The sequence below is a fragment of the Arachis hypogaea genome, chromosome 1 (genome assembly GCF_003086295.3).
Source record: "Arachis hypogaea cultivar Tifrunner chromosome 1, arahy.Tifrunner.gnm2.J5K5, whole genome shotgun sequence".
Taxonomy (NCBI): domain Eukaryota; kingdom Viridiplantae; phylum Streptophyta; class Magnoliopsida; order Fabales; family Fabaceae; genus Arachis; species Arachis hypogaea.
Window position 1 is genome coordinate 4,945,776 of NC_092036.1, and position 15,030 is coordinate 4,960,805.

General features: G+C 31.9%; 2 protein-coding genes across 5 annotated transcripts; one reads left to right on the forward strand and one right to left on the reverse strand.

The window, feature by feature from the left end:
- The first annotated feature begins 3,788 nt into the window (after nt 1-3,788).
- On the forward strand, nt 3,789-7,688 carry LOC112791655 (uncharacterized). Its single transcript, XM_025834569.2, has 5 exons — nt 3,789-4,145; nt 4,899-5,213; nt 5,998-6,199; nt 6,939-7,167; nt 7,290-7,688. Exons 1-5 carry the CDS (start codon nt 4,056-4,058, stop codon nt 7,561-7,563), a joined length of 1,110 nt encoding a protein of 369 aa, XP_025690354.1. The 5' UTR covers nt 3,789-4,055; the 3' UTR covers nt 7,564-7,688.
- A 2,857-nt stretch (nt 7,689-10,545) lies between these two features.
- LOC112791664 (nuclear transcription factor Y subunit A-1) lies at nt 10,546-14,336 on the reverse strand. Of its 4 annotated transcripts, none has more exons than XM_025834590.3 (7): nt 14,030-14,336; nt 12,952-13,230; nt 12,697-12,800; nt 12,428-12,499; nt 12,072-12,236; nt 10,945-11,377; nt 10,546-10,719 (listed from the first exon to the last, which is right to left on the reverse strand). In XM_025834590.3, the coding sequence occupies exons 2-6, from the start codon at nt 13,226-13,228 to the stop codon at nt 10,976-10,978; spliced, it is 1,020 nt and encodes a 339-aa protein (XP_025690375.1). In that variant the 5' UTR covers nt 13,229-13,230; nt 14,030-14,336; the 3' UTR covers nt 10,546-10,719; nt 10,945-10,975. The 4 variants fall into 4 exon arrangements, with proteins under 4 accessions (XP_025690375.1, XP_072092309.1, XP_025690366.1 ...); XM_072236208.1 differs by having other exon boundaries at nt 12,952-13,222; nt 14,030-14,335; XM_025834581.3 differs by having other exon boundaries at nt 10,546-11,377.
- Nucleotides 14,337-15,030: the final 694 nt, after the last annotated feature.

Genomic DNA, 15,030 nt, shown 5'->3' on the forward strand with positions numbered 1-15,030 from the left:
GGATTTGTTTTAACTTTCATTCGAATGATGCTGATAAGATATATCATGAGCCATTAGTTAGCTGCAAGGGATGAGAGAGGCCTTACGAGGGCTCTTTCCCACTTAATAGATTCATTCCTTCGTCATTGGCAAATGCCAAATCTACTGTTTTAACACTCAGAAAAAAACGGTTTCTGGGCTCAGCGGAGGTGAGAAGAGGGGAAGAAGAAGAGAAAGGGGCGCGCGGTGTGGGTTGTCGCCGGAGGTTGTGGTGAAAGGGGTGGCTGTGGCGGTGTTGAGGTGATGGTGATGGAGGTTATGGTGGCTGGGAAGAGACAGTGATGGATGGGGATGATGGTGAATGGTTGGCTCAGATATGGCTTTGGGGGGTGGGAGTGCCACGTAGGTTTGGAAATCCACGAAACAAAGCTCAGATTTAAGCCAGTGCATTTTTGTCAGACGAACAGCATCTATCATGGGTACAAGATTAGTTTCGAGCTTACATGGGTATAAATGTCAGTGTTTTCATCTCTCATGGGTACAAATGGTCATTTATTCTAGTTTTGTTAATAGAATATAACTCACTATTAACACTTTGTCGGTCAGTAATTCTAAAAGAATTAAGTAATAACTATATATTTTCTTCTTTTTTTATTAAATAATATTTGAATCTATGGATGGTAATGAAGGTGGATAGGGGCAGATTTTTACTCTATCTGATTCCGTTCCGCCCTACAATAACTCGCATAAAATTTGTCTCGTTCCTATTCGCAAATAGTAAAAAGTTGAACCCTAACCCGCTCCTGCAGGTACCCGTCCTGCCCCTATAATTATTAAAATTCAATAAATAAAATTAAATTTTAAAATTTATATAACTATCATAACATACATAACATAAATTAAAGTAAAAATTTAAATATTATAATATTATTAATCATTTTACTAATTATTTTACATATATTATACATATTATATATTAAAAATTATATATATTATATATATCGGGATGAGTATTACTTAAACTTAATCCTATCCAAAAACCCGTCTTAACAAAAATCTGCTCTAAACATATTAGAACGAAATAAATACATGTGAGTTATATTCATAAATAGGGATAGTGTTACCATCCCTATTTGAATCTATAATAATTTTATACATATATATTACTCAAATTACTCGTCACACAAGCTATTCTAAGCGACTTTATTAGGGTGGATGAAGTAACACCTGAATCATGTTAAACAATTAATATTTTTATAGCTAATACTAAAAAAAATACAAACAAACAAATTAACTAAACAAATATGTTCTTCCTCTTGAAAATAGAACTATTGATTACATATATTCTAAATAATTATTAATGGATTAGATTTTCTATTAAACTTTTACATTATCAACTTAGTTATATAAATTACCAAGTCATGTTCTATACATAAAAAACAAAAGATATAATCAAGAAAAAAGAGAATAACATATCCCTGACTTTTAGAAAAGAAGAAATTGATTTATTGGAAAGAGATTGGATTTCTTGATCAAGCTTTTGTAATGCTTCTCTAGTCTTATCGGAATCTCTTATATTGCTGTAAATTCTCCTTCACTGTATGAACTATAAAATCATTAGAAGGATTTGATATTAGCCTCTTATTCTTTAATAATATGTCATTATTATGTTTATTGTACACTAAGTTTTCACATAGCGGTGACTGCTTATAGAAGCAGAAAAGCTGAAGAGAAGAGAGCATTATTTGATTTATTTCAAATATAGTGAGAACTAATGATGAAGGAGCTCAATTCTTTTTCTTTTTTCACTCAATTTAAATCTCATCCAATTATACAACACAAGCAAAGGAGTCGAAGATATCAAGATAATGTTGTGTATCACTGTATCTTCAGGTTTTAGTGCAAATTCCTTGTCTCAATATAAAAAGTTTAGGGCAAGATTTTTATTAAATTTTGATTAATATTTAATCAATAAAAGAATAGTAAATAATTACACATCATTAAATATAATTTTATATTATTAAAAATATTAATAATAACTAATTGACGATTCTTAACACTTCTGACCCCAATATTTAGGCATTTTAGTCATTTCATCAAATTTACAAAGCATAGCCTGCCATTATTCTTTTTATTTCTTTTTTTTTTTATCTTTCACTTTTCCTGCTCAATTATTGAATGTAGATTGTCGAAATTAATAAAATAAAAATTACAAGGTGGCGTTAAATATATACCACATGCTCAAAGGGCATAAAATTTCACATAAAATTAGACCATGTAAAAAGCGGTCTTAAAAGTACCTTATAATAAAATAAAAATATTACGTGTATATAAAAAAGTTATTTATTAAATTAATTATTATATAGGAATTTATATTTTATTTAATTTATTTTTAATATATAATTTATATTCTAATATATATTTTATATAAATAACTGATTATCTAATTTAGTAATTGATATATATATATATATATATATATATATATATATATATATATATAATGATATAAAGATGTTTCATCATGAGAACTTGAATGATCAAGTACCTAGACACGTTTCAAGTATGATGCCTCTTTCTCTTGTACAATAAGATCTGGAAATTTAGGTACTGAAAGATTTCTTTTTGATGAGTTAATTGTTTTTTATATTAATAAAAATTAATCTCAAATTAATAACATCAATGATGTATAGAACAAAAATAAATTTTTCTTAGAACATACAAGAAATTTTTAAAAATATGTATAATATCTCTTTCTTTGTAGAATTTTGTAAAAAGAAATTCACATCAATTAATAAAAAATATCCTTGTCATCTCAAGATTTAATTAGCATTGGATTCATTTTAAAGTGTTTTTCTACCTATTTTCTCATAATATAACATTATCATGTTTTAAACATTAAAATAGATTAAGAGTCTCCAAATCCTTTACATAAACTGTAGCATCTCTAAGTTAAATAAACCACAAAATAAAGTGTCTTTTTGTTTCAGCTATACGTTACAGTTGCATTGCCTCTTGTATACATTTAAGTTTTAACTGCTAACTAAATAGATTTTAATTCTACTTAACGTCGTTAACTATTTAACTTATTTAATCTGAGTTAGTAATTTTACTTTAGAGATTTTCTGAGAGATGTTTAATACAGAATGATTATATTGAAAATTCAAAAGTTTAAATTTTCAATATTTTTGTAATATATTTATTAAAAAAAATCAAACTCTCTTTTCTATAAATAACTTTAACAAGTGCATTTTAATAAAATATTTTATTTTAAGGTGTTTATATGATCCATCGTCCAATTACTAAATGATCAAGCATACATGACATGAACTTTGGTTTATGGATAAATTCTTTATATGATATAAATAAGTTTTTTATTATGATTACATAAGTTACTTGTTAACTTAAAAAAAAAAAGGTAACTTACATATTTAAAAATAAATTCAAACATATTATCAGTATAATGAAATTTATATATTATCATATCAGAAAAATAAAACTTAAATTTTACACGCACTATTTGAATTATTATGAAAAATAAAAATGAATGGACATAATTTAAAACATTTTAAACCATTTTACCAATTAAGAATTATCACCATGATATAAATAACAAGAAATTTGTTTTCCATGCTGACTAAATGAATTATAAAATAAAATGTATTTTAACAGCAAAAAACCAGACAACTAGATTTTACCTAAATCTAAACTGATTTATAGTATTTAAATAATTAAATAAAATTCAATAAAATGGAAGATTTTTTCTTAGCCAAATTGCATATGTCCCACACATGGACAATTGTACCCTTGATTCTCATGATGAAATTTCTACCTTTGGAAAAAAATGCATTATTGCAACATTTTCTTTTGCACTAAGGCAAAAGTTTACCATAATCTTCTCATTCACATTTCACTCAATAAAAATCTTTGCAACAAGAAAAGAGAAAAATAAAAAATAAAAATAAACAGCAGAAAGAGAAAGAGAAAGAGAAAGAGAGAGAAAAAGCGTTGGGGGTGCTGAGTGCGGTGCGGTGCGCGAGGGTAAACAGAAAACTGAAAAAAAAAAAGAAAAAAAAATGAAGAAATCGTCAGGAAGCGCTGCAGAGAAGAAGAGAGTGCGACGTTCCTCCGCCGCACCAGATCCCAGCTCCGACGCCCCTCTTAGGGTTTATCTCTTCTCCCATTTCCTTCTCAATCTAGGGTTCCATTTTTCCAATTCCAACTTTTATTTTTATTTTTTATTTTTTTAATAATCATGGTTGTAGGATTATGAATTTATGACTTCTTAGAAGATGACATTCTCATAATTTCTTTCAATTGCGAATATTTTTATTTTCTTTCGGGATTTTAGGCTGGAACTCATGGGTTTTGTGCTTATGCATCTGAATTTCATGGCTTTTTGTTTTTTTTTTTTATTATTATTGTTGATTGAGAAATTTGTGTTTGTTATGTACAGTCATTTAGTTACTTACAGTGAAGGGTGTGCTTGCACTGGGTTGAAACATTATGGATCGAATTTTATTTATTTGTTATTTATACTGATTAATGTTGTTGTAGTCGTTCTAGGTCAGTTGGTCAAATGAAGCAGTTGTTTAAGATAGAGTTTTTGATTTAGTTGTCAATGTCTCTCTTTTAGTTTCATCTGTATTTTCCTTAGGATATGAAATTTTTGGTGAAATTAGAAGCTCTAATGTAGTTCTTAATTCTTATTGACATTTAATCTGGTGTGTATTTGAACTTATGTGTTGATCTAGACTTCATGTCAATTTCTGATTTTCTGGAACTATTTTCATTCCTAGATAGTTTTACAGGGTATATTTAGTGGTTCTCCATTTTTTTTTGGCCCCCCATTTTGTACAGCAAGTTAAAGTTGTTTCTGTCATCTTTTGCATTTGTGTTGAGGCTGTTTTGTTTTTCAGAAACAAGCTGCCAAGAAAGATGTGTTTCAAGTGTTTGCTGAGAAGGTTAGGGACCATAAGGATTTGGTTTCTAGGTGGGCCGTTCTACAGGAGACACGTGTTGAATATTTTAGAGGGAAGGATTTTGTGAGCTTCATGAAAAATCATCCAGAACTCAAAGATGTTCTCGAATCAGACAAGAACTTAGAAACAGAAGATATTGCTAACACTCTACTTGCCAAAAATCTTCTAGTGCGCTGTGATCGCGTAGTAAAAACTGTTCGCCCCGGGAAGAAAAAGCTGTCTACTTGGCCTGCACATTTAGAAATTTTCCCTGTACGTACATTTTATTTTGGCGTGAGCTTCTTTATTGCAGTAATTGAATTGCAGTGGTTATGATAGAAAGTTGTAATTTTTAGAATTCTTCATCCGCTGCATTGCTGCTCTATTTAAATATTATATTCATTTTTGGTCTTTATTGCTTATCGGTTGTCTTGTTTCTTCTTTCTCTGGTTTTTGCACGCCTTTTTTATGCAACTTATTACAGATGTATCTAGGGAGTAATCATAATAAATTGATGATGAGTTTGAAGTGAAAGCTAGAACTGGCTGAAGTTGTACCTAAAATTTAAAAAGAATCTATGGTCACCATTAATGGACATATGTGTCTGCTGTACATGGTTACTTGTGCTATACTTGGAAATGAATAACCTGATGGTTTAATCCATGCACGTCATCTTATTCTTGGGTTTATCTTTCATAGGTATGGTTTCAATTTACTGTATGAACTGCAGTAATCAGTAGCCGATGCATTTTTAGACTGGTGCGCTTTTGTCCTATCTGTATTTCATTGATGTATCTGTGGTTATATTGAGATATATTTACATTTATCTTCTATATTTTGGCGATCAGGGTTTTATATGTCTTTAAAAAGAACAAAATAAATAATATTTTGCTATTTCTTTTTTAGAAGATTTATATACAAGCACTGTAAACTGTATATAAATTTTAAATGCATATTCGTTCATATCATCTTAGCGTCCAGTTTTATCTTTGCATTAGACTGAAGTGATTTGATTTCTTTGGTTTTGAATCTGACAGAATTAAATTGTCTTTGGCAGGAGCAAGTATTTTCTGAAAATGATGCCTTTTTTGCATGGACATTTGTAAAACGCCATCCACTTTGGCAGACACTCCTATCATTCTTCTGGCCTGTGTTAACATTGGCTATTTGCTTGTTTCCTGTGTATCCTCATCGCTGCAAGCTACTAATACTTTACTCGTGTGCTGGGATCCTTTTTCTAATTCTCTCTCTACTCCTGAGTAAGTTCTGTTTTTCTTTAAAATTTGATTGTTTTCCTACTTTCTTTACTTTTCTTGGAGTTTTGATTGTGGCTTTACTGTTTTAGATTCTTGTTACTGATTTTCACTTCTGAAGTAAATATTATTATAGCCCTGGAGTGGTTAATGTTCATATATAATATTTATGAAAATATAACAATTAAAGACTATTTATTTTCTATATACCTAAACGCTGGATTTTTATGATTTGTCAATTCTATTCTGTTTAATCAATGCATTCCAAACACACGAGTTTAAACCCATGAAATACATATGGAAATGTTGTGACATTATAATGAGTGTTTATGTGTATGTTTATACCTGATATTAGTATTCTGCTTGCAGTTTTCCTAGAACACCTAGTTGTATGATGACCATTTTGTTTTTTCAATTTCCTGGTCATTACTTCATAAAGTCAAGTTGTCTTCAGTGGCTTTTTCCAAGAGTGGACTCAATCTATAAATGTCTTAGGTTAAATGGTCAAGTAACCATCTCATCATATTCCTCTATTAAGATATGTATTTTTTGAATTTCCCTTAGCATTGTTGTGATCTAAGATGACCCCCCCCCCCCCTTTTTCTTGATTGACTGTTTGAATTTTCCCGATACGTTTGCATTTGTAAGTTTTGGTTAGAAGTGGTTCTGTGATTTATGCTTGAATAGCGACCTTAGTCTGCTTTAGTGATTCATAGGGGACTAATGTCTATTCTTTATATTGTAGTAAGAGCTGCAATGTTTGGTGTACTCTATATTATACTTGGAAAGAGGGTATGGTTTTTCCCGAATATCCTTGCCGAGGAAGCAACACTGCGAGAGTTGTTTAGATTTTGGCCCAAGAAAGATGAAGAGGAAAGACCTAAGTGGACAACTAGGATTTTCTATGCCATACTGGCTGTGCTGTTCATATTGTTGCTGAGGCATCATGCACCTGATGAAGCCGCCAGAGCAAGGTGTGTTCCTTGACTTGATGGAAACTCTTTACTGTTCTTTCTATCGCTTACTACCTCGTTGCATTGTACAAGTCATGGTTTCTTTTATGGCATGCTTGAATGAAGTTTTTAACTTTCTACAGGTATCAGAAGAGGGTATCTAACATCATTGATGATGTTCTTGAATGGTCTCCAAGTTTAGCCCTGTCTGGAATGATGGATAAGCAACAAAATGTGTCTAATGCCACAGGATCCCCTGATCCTGCCTCACAACCAAACAGAACTGCTGGTGAGCATAGCGCTCCACCTGATGGTGATGAAGATGATATAAATACTTCTGCGGAACAGTATAATACTGAAGTAATTGATAACAACATAGATGATGCAAGTGAAGATGATAAACATCAGCATGATTAAAAGTGAAAAAAAAAAAAACTAAATTAAATATCTCTAGTCACTAGAACACAATTTTCCTTTTGCTTTAAGAGTGTAAAAGTACCATGTATGAAATAATATTAACAGTAAAGTCCTTCCTTCTTGAATCTATGCTTTGTAGAGGATTATATATGGCGTAATGTGAGTTTTTCAACGCGATTAATAGGGTGGAAGATCACACAATTGTTTTATAGTTAAGATGGAAATACATATTAGCTGATACACAAGTTGATAACAAATTTATTTATGGTAATTGAACTACCTCTAGTAGAGAGGTATCAACAAGATTTTAGTCAGATCGCTGCAAAGAAATATGTTTCAGTGCCCTTATATTTTCATTTTGCGAAATTTTTTTGTATATACTTCTTTGATGTTTGTAATTAAAACAAAGGATCATAGATCTGCCACAGCAGGTTTGTGATGGAAGTGGAGAAATTTGGCTAATTTTTTTTTGTTATGGAAGTAAAAGTGGTGATATACCTTAACATTGTAATTTTTGGTGTTTTTAAAACTGTAGAAAGTAGTACACAAATCTCTGGGTCCGATTTCTGTACTTAAAATTTTTTAGTCCGATTTGTGTACCTTTCAGAAATCGGACCGTCCGATTTCTGTACCGATTTTTGTACCTCTATAAATTGGACGGTCCGATTTTTGCTTCTCTAGTTAAACGATTCCATATTTGAGTATAACACCCCAACAATCCACATTTAAAAAAAAAACACCACTACCACTCCAATATTAAAAATAAAAAGTTCGAGAAATTCTTTCACCTGCCTTGACGTAACCAGTTTGATGTATGTCGTTTTATGATTTTTTTATTATAATAAAATTATGAAGGATTTATTTGTCAAATAGTCTATTAAAATGTTTATTAAAACTTTGTTTAGTAAAACGATATAGTAAATACCTTTGATTACACGATAGTATTAAATGAATTTGGTGATATTCTTTGGTTAAATTTTTTTTATTAAATATATTAATATTGATTTTATATAGCAAAAGTATAACAGTGAAATAATTACAATGATTATATAAATAAATTATCCGAAATCGATATCACATTCTAATTTAATATGTAGTTTTGTTATAAATGTACTTTGTATTACGTGTAATATGTTCAAATTTGAGAGTAGCAAATCTGCTGTGTCTATTGACATTGATAATTTTTATATAGTCTGATATAAACTCTTGGTTAAAATATGTATTTTTAACATAATATATAGTAAGACAAATTATATTTTTTTTTAGAATTGCTTTTATAGCCAATTCAATATGTATTATACTTTTTTTTTTCAATATGTATTATACCTAACTATACAAAATGTCATTGTGACACCTAGTTAAACATAATAGGTTGTTATAAAACAAACAGTTCTACTTTAGTTTGAAAAAAAATACTCTTCCATTCAGGCTATATAACCTTGGTAACTCTATGAAATAAAATTACAGTTTTAGACCGAAGAACATCACTATATACACCAAATACTGTTATATGCTCAATTATATTTACCGTTCTACCAAAATTTCAACAAAAATTTTTAAAATACATAATAAACAAATTAAGTCCCTAACATCGATCACAAAAAAAAATCCTTATAAGAAAACCCTTCAAAAAGTCATTTTGTAGTTCTGATTTCTAAAATAAGTAATAATGTATGAAGATTAAATCGAACATCAGTTCAATTGAGTTAATCAAAAACTGATTATTATACTAATTCGGTTTAAATAAAAAACCAAGTGATAATGAACTGATAAAAAATCGGTCAAACCGACATATTTTTTAATTATTAATCGATCTAAAATAATAAAACACAAAAAAAAATTCTAAAAAAATATATACAACCTTCGAAATAACTTTGTCTTTTCCCGTCAAAATATAGTATTTTTACTAAAGAATAAATTACCAAAAATATATTCGAATAATTTTTTTATTGATAAAAATATCCCAAAATTTATTATCAACAAAAATATCCTCAAATAATTTTAAAATGCAACCAAAATTCAAAACAATATTTGTTTTTGTATGTGACAAACGACTTTTGTATTTAACAAACCGTTTTTGCATTTGAAGCAAAATTTTATAAAAATTTTTAGATAACTGTTTAAAAAATACACACAAAAAATCAATCTCTATATTTTTATTTATTTTTTCAAAGTATTATTGATTGTTTAAGAAAACATAAAATATATACTAAATAAAAAATTACTAAATTTTAAAAATAAAAATAATTTATTTATTTAATCATGCTTGCAAAAAATCGTACCAAAATTCAATCTCTAAAATAATTTTTGAGAATATATATTTAATATTGAATATTTTTATCGTATTTTTAAGTTATTTGAAGACATTTTTTTCAATAACAATTTGAAGACATTTTTTTCAATAACAATTTGAATACATTTTTCATGGTTTACAATTTGCAAAATCATAGAAACCTATTTGTCCCAGTCTCCAAGACTTGACATATGTCATTGTGACAGGCACTCAGCTATTTTTTAGGCGTTAACGAATCAAAGCAATAGAAAAAACCAATCCGTCTAAGATTAATTTTTAGAAATGACACCACAAAAAAATTCCTTCTTTGAATAATTAGTTACATACCTGAGTTATATTGCTAGTGACGGATTAAACACCAAGCTAATTGATTTCTGTTAACGTATTGCTGATAAAAAAGTTACTGATCTACCACTACCACTGAAGAATACACCCAAAACTTTCATTTAACTCCTACTCAACTATAGAAAAGATATAAACTACATGAATAAAATAATAATAATCATAACTAATGCCAATATTTTGTTATTTACACTACTATATTTGCACTATTAAAATCTAAATATCTTCCAATTTGTGCACTTGTAAATTTTCTACTCTATGTAATTATCCTCCATAACTAACTTCACCAAGCACTGCTAAAACTTTATAACACAAGCCCAACAAATAATGTTATGTGACCAGATTCATGAGTCAAATTGTCCTATGATGTCTCATCACGTTAACATTAAACAACCGGTGAGGTTACACAAGCTAAGAAAACCAGTCAAACTGAGAGTTGGTACATCAATAGTTTTGTTCCCATCAAAGTCTTCTGATCTGACCATCCATCTCGGCTTGAGCTCTCACTAACACTATTCACTCTGTACAAAATGCAAAAAGAATGAGAAAAGAATGGAGGATTGATTTTTGACTTCAACAGAAATCACATACCCCAATCACCATCATTCTTTCCCCAAACATCATTTCACACCATAAACAGAAACAAAGCCAAGAATGATTTGCCGCTTGGCATGTATATTTGCCAAGAATGTTTTACAGATAACCAAGGTATTCACCCAATATATGACACTAGGATACAAACCAACCTTGGCATCTATACCCCCCGCATGCAGGGGTCTACTGAATAGCAAGGCGCCTCGCCGATGCGTGCTCGTTGGTGATGCTTCCCCGTTGCTGACCCGAACAGTCCCCTTCGTCCACTCTGTCACCAGAATGCAAATGATAAGATTGCAAACCATTATGACTGTGGTAGGAGCCACTGCCATTTTCGTATTTGTCGTGCACTTTCGATCCCCTTGCATTTAGTTGCACATTGGGAGAGTTCCATGTTTGATTGGAATCGCAAGGCAAAGGTTCAGAACCAGATGAACTGATTGACTGTGATGACAGGACTGGACCTGAACCATCCTTTTCCTTGCCCTTGTTTGAGCCCTCAACTTCAGATTTCTTTGCAAAACGCCCTCCGGTACCCCTTGCCCTTCTCATAGCATGCTGATGCCGAGATTCATGAAGATATGGCTGAGCAGAACAGATGTTAACACAGTGTGAAGGAGGATGCCAGATGTGAATGTAGAATACATAAAAGCATGACCATAGAACTAGTAAAACCAAATTCTACATGTTCTTCAAAACATACTTGAATGGTTCATGAGCAGAGTTTATCGAATATAAGCTCTTAACTCTATAATTGCTTTCATCGCTTTTTAAGTCCATATACAGGTGACTTCTAATGATGTCAGAATTCTATTTGCAATCACAACCATGGTTCAGGAAAAAGCTACAAGAGTATTTTGAAAAACGAATTAGCAAAGAACAAATCACAATGACAAACCTATTGCACTCACAGATTAAGTCAGTGAAGTGCAAATTATGGCAAACTCATTTTTTAGGATTCAAACAAATGTTGAAGATTTGAGGTGAAGGAGCTTTACACTAGGTTCTCTTATTTTAACCTTGTTTAATGGCCAGCAATTACTAGGCTTCCTTTCTACTTATCTTGTGCTATGCCAGACATTCTCAGATAAATTGAAATCCCTTCATATCCTAACAAAAAGTTTTTAGCCAAACAAAGTGCAATATGAGGTTTAGTATTGTAGAAGGCAACATAGCAGCACTAAATTCTCACACTTGAAAACTGTGATTTGGTAGCACATATACAATACAAAGGCAGTACCACAAAGATAAGAATAGCAAATATGCACAAAGGCAATACCTTTCTGGATTTTATTAGCTTCTTTTCAAGTTCTGCTTTTGCTCGAGCCTGTCTTCGCCTCAGAATTCCTTGGTATTGCTTAGCATTCACATAAACAGGCTCTTGTGCCATCTCAAGAGGCAATGGCATTCTGGCATGGGGCATTCCTATAAAAGGAGCGAATCCCTGATGGTAAAAATAAATAAAATATGGTTACTTATCTCACTGTTACCTGCATATTACCATTGCTTTAAAGAAACAGAAAAATCAACGAGACACGAGATTACTATGAACAAAAACAAATCATGATGCTAGTTATCACCTGCACATGAAGTAACATTTAATCACATGTACCAACAATGATAAACAACACATACCAATTGCTGGGGTCCATAAGCTGCCATCATGCCCCCATAGTACGGATCTTGATAAGGATTTGTAGCACATGCCTGCATTGAAAGAATTTAAACAAAGTTAGGAGTTCCATTCTTCCTAAAACAGAAAAGCCCACATCTATAAATTCCAAAAGAACAAAATCTCCATAAAAGAGATATGTAATAGGCACATATTTATGCCATTGAAACAAGTCATTGATATTTACAACATCCATGTTTTATATCTTTATAACAAAAAGGAAAGTACGTACAATTGAATGACCAACGAGTTCCAGCTGTGGAGCCTGAGCGAGGCCTTCTTCGCGCATTGAAGGTGCAGAATGCTGCATCCCTTGGTTTTCTTGTCCATAATTTCCTATGGAAAAGACGCATGATATTTAATCTCACATATATTTGCATAACTTCATGAAAAAAGTGCATGATTATAATTTTTTAAGTGCCAATTCATCTTTTTTATCTTCTCTTAGTTTAACGTTTGTAAATAGCTAGAAATACCCTCAAAGCACCTGATTGATTAGGATCGGCAGGTTGTGAATCCTTGGCAGCATCATCATCTTCCTCATTCATCCCACTATTGGATAAGGACTGACCTTCCTCATTGGATTCTGATTCACCATTAGGGCATTCAAGAGAGGAGGAATTGGATGCATTTGCACCAGGCATTGCTTGAGGGATAGCACTGTAGCCACCACCATGCCACCAAGGCTCAGAACAAACACCACTAGGTTGAAAGGAATGTGGATCCGACCTCAGTCGATTTGCAGTTTCAGACTTGGACTGCATATCTTTAGATCACACAACTTATACCAATTACATAAATTCCATTCCTCATACTAAATCAAAGCTGAATAATACTAGAAACAACAAGAAAGAAATCATTGGGATAACACAGATTTAATTTTCTACAGAATGTTATACAAGAAACTTGACAACCCAGTGAAATAAATTATGATTCACTATGAAATAGCAAATTATAAATCCTTGGCCAGCACAAATCAATAAACCTATTCATATTAACCTTAGAACAACATCAACCAACAGCTTCAGTAAAAGATATAAACAAAAGGAGCATAATTCTGAGACTATGTTACAAATCCTGTTAGTCATATTCAGTGAGTTAACCAAACAGAACCACAAGACATGCCAACGCATGCAACCTAACTGTCTGTCTGCCAGACAACGCAACACACTCCCCACGAAGCACCTAGAATTTCCCCAATTTTCCCACCTAATTACACTACCTTAATAGACCCAATTTCACCTTGTTCCCCCAAATTCCCACCCAACCCTAGCTCACATAAATCCTTAATCCACCATAGCAAACAAAAAATAGTCGTTTCATGATTCCTCACAATAATTCTCACAGCACAAGCCATGCAGCTACAGAATTATTCAACCCGGATTGAAAAGACCTTAAACGCACAAATTTCACCCCCTCAAGTACAAACGCAAAACCCTAATCCCCAACCAAAGAAACGAATCAACAAGACAAAATCAAACCAAATTCACCTAATCAATCAATAATTTTCAAAAGGGAACAACAAAACAACGGAAATTGAGCCAAAATCAAAGCAATCGACTCACCCGGGAAGAACCACAACCAGAAAACCCTAGATTTTGGGTCCTCAGAATCTGACAGAAAATTCAAAAGCGCTAATCTGATTCCCCTCTCTTTCTCTCTCTCACACACGCACCCGCACTCGCACTCTCTCTCTCTCTCTCTCTCTCTCTCTCTCTCTCTTCTCCTCTCAGTTACTCTCAATTTAGCAGAAGAAAAATATTAATACAAATAATTAAAAGAGAACATAAAAGGATAAGAAAATAAATAAAATAATAATTTGTAACCCTCAAAAAGTCTTGGTCTTTTAAAAGTCTCTAGTCCCCTTCCTCTTCTTCTAAAGTGCACGTTGCGTTACTTAAATCTTTCTTAGTAAGTGACAAAGGTAATGATGACGTCACCTAAATGTGGGGTCCATGAGGTTCTACTGCTGGGAGGCACGTGGCGCTTAGCGGGAGAAGGGGGACCGAGTGAGCCGGTGGAAGAGCGAAGCGTTTGGTGTGCGAGAAGCTGTGAAGTGCAAGGGGGAACCGGCGATAGCGGGTTGGAGAGTGGGTGAGGGGACTGATGACTGCGGGTAAGGGTATCAGGGCCCCTTCTATGAAAGGAAATTGTGGCCCACGTGACACGCACTTGACTAGCAGGAATCCGCGAAACGCGTGGCCTCTATGGGGGGACCACATCGTCCCAAACTTGACAGCAACCTTGACCACGTGTCCTCTTCTTGAGCTGCAAAAATGTCCTTCTTTTCTTTGTTTTTTATTTCTTTATAATTATAAAATGTAGTATTAAATTAATTTTCTTGGAAGCAATTATTGATTGAATTTTCTCTGTTTATATTGAATTTTTTAAATAAATATTTTTTTTATTTCCCAATATACGTATTTACAAGTAAATTATTAATTTAAGTATTATTAGTTATCTCATTTATATTAGAAACGAGTTGATAATATACATAAACGAAATAAAATACATAATTGATAAACATGTCGCGGGGTGCACATTTATTGTGTAATTGCACTTATGT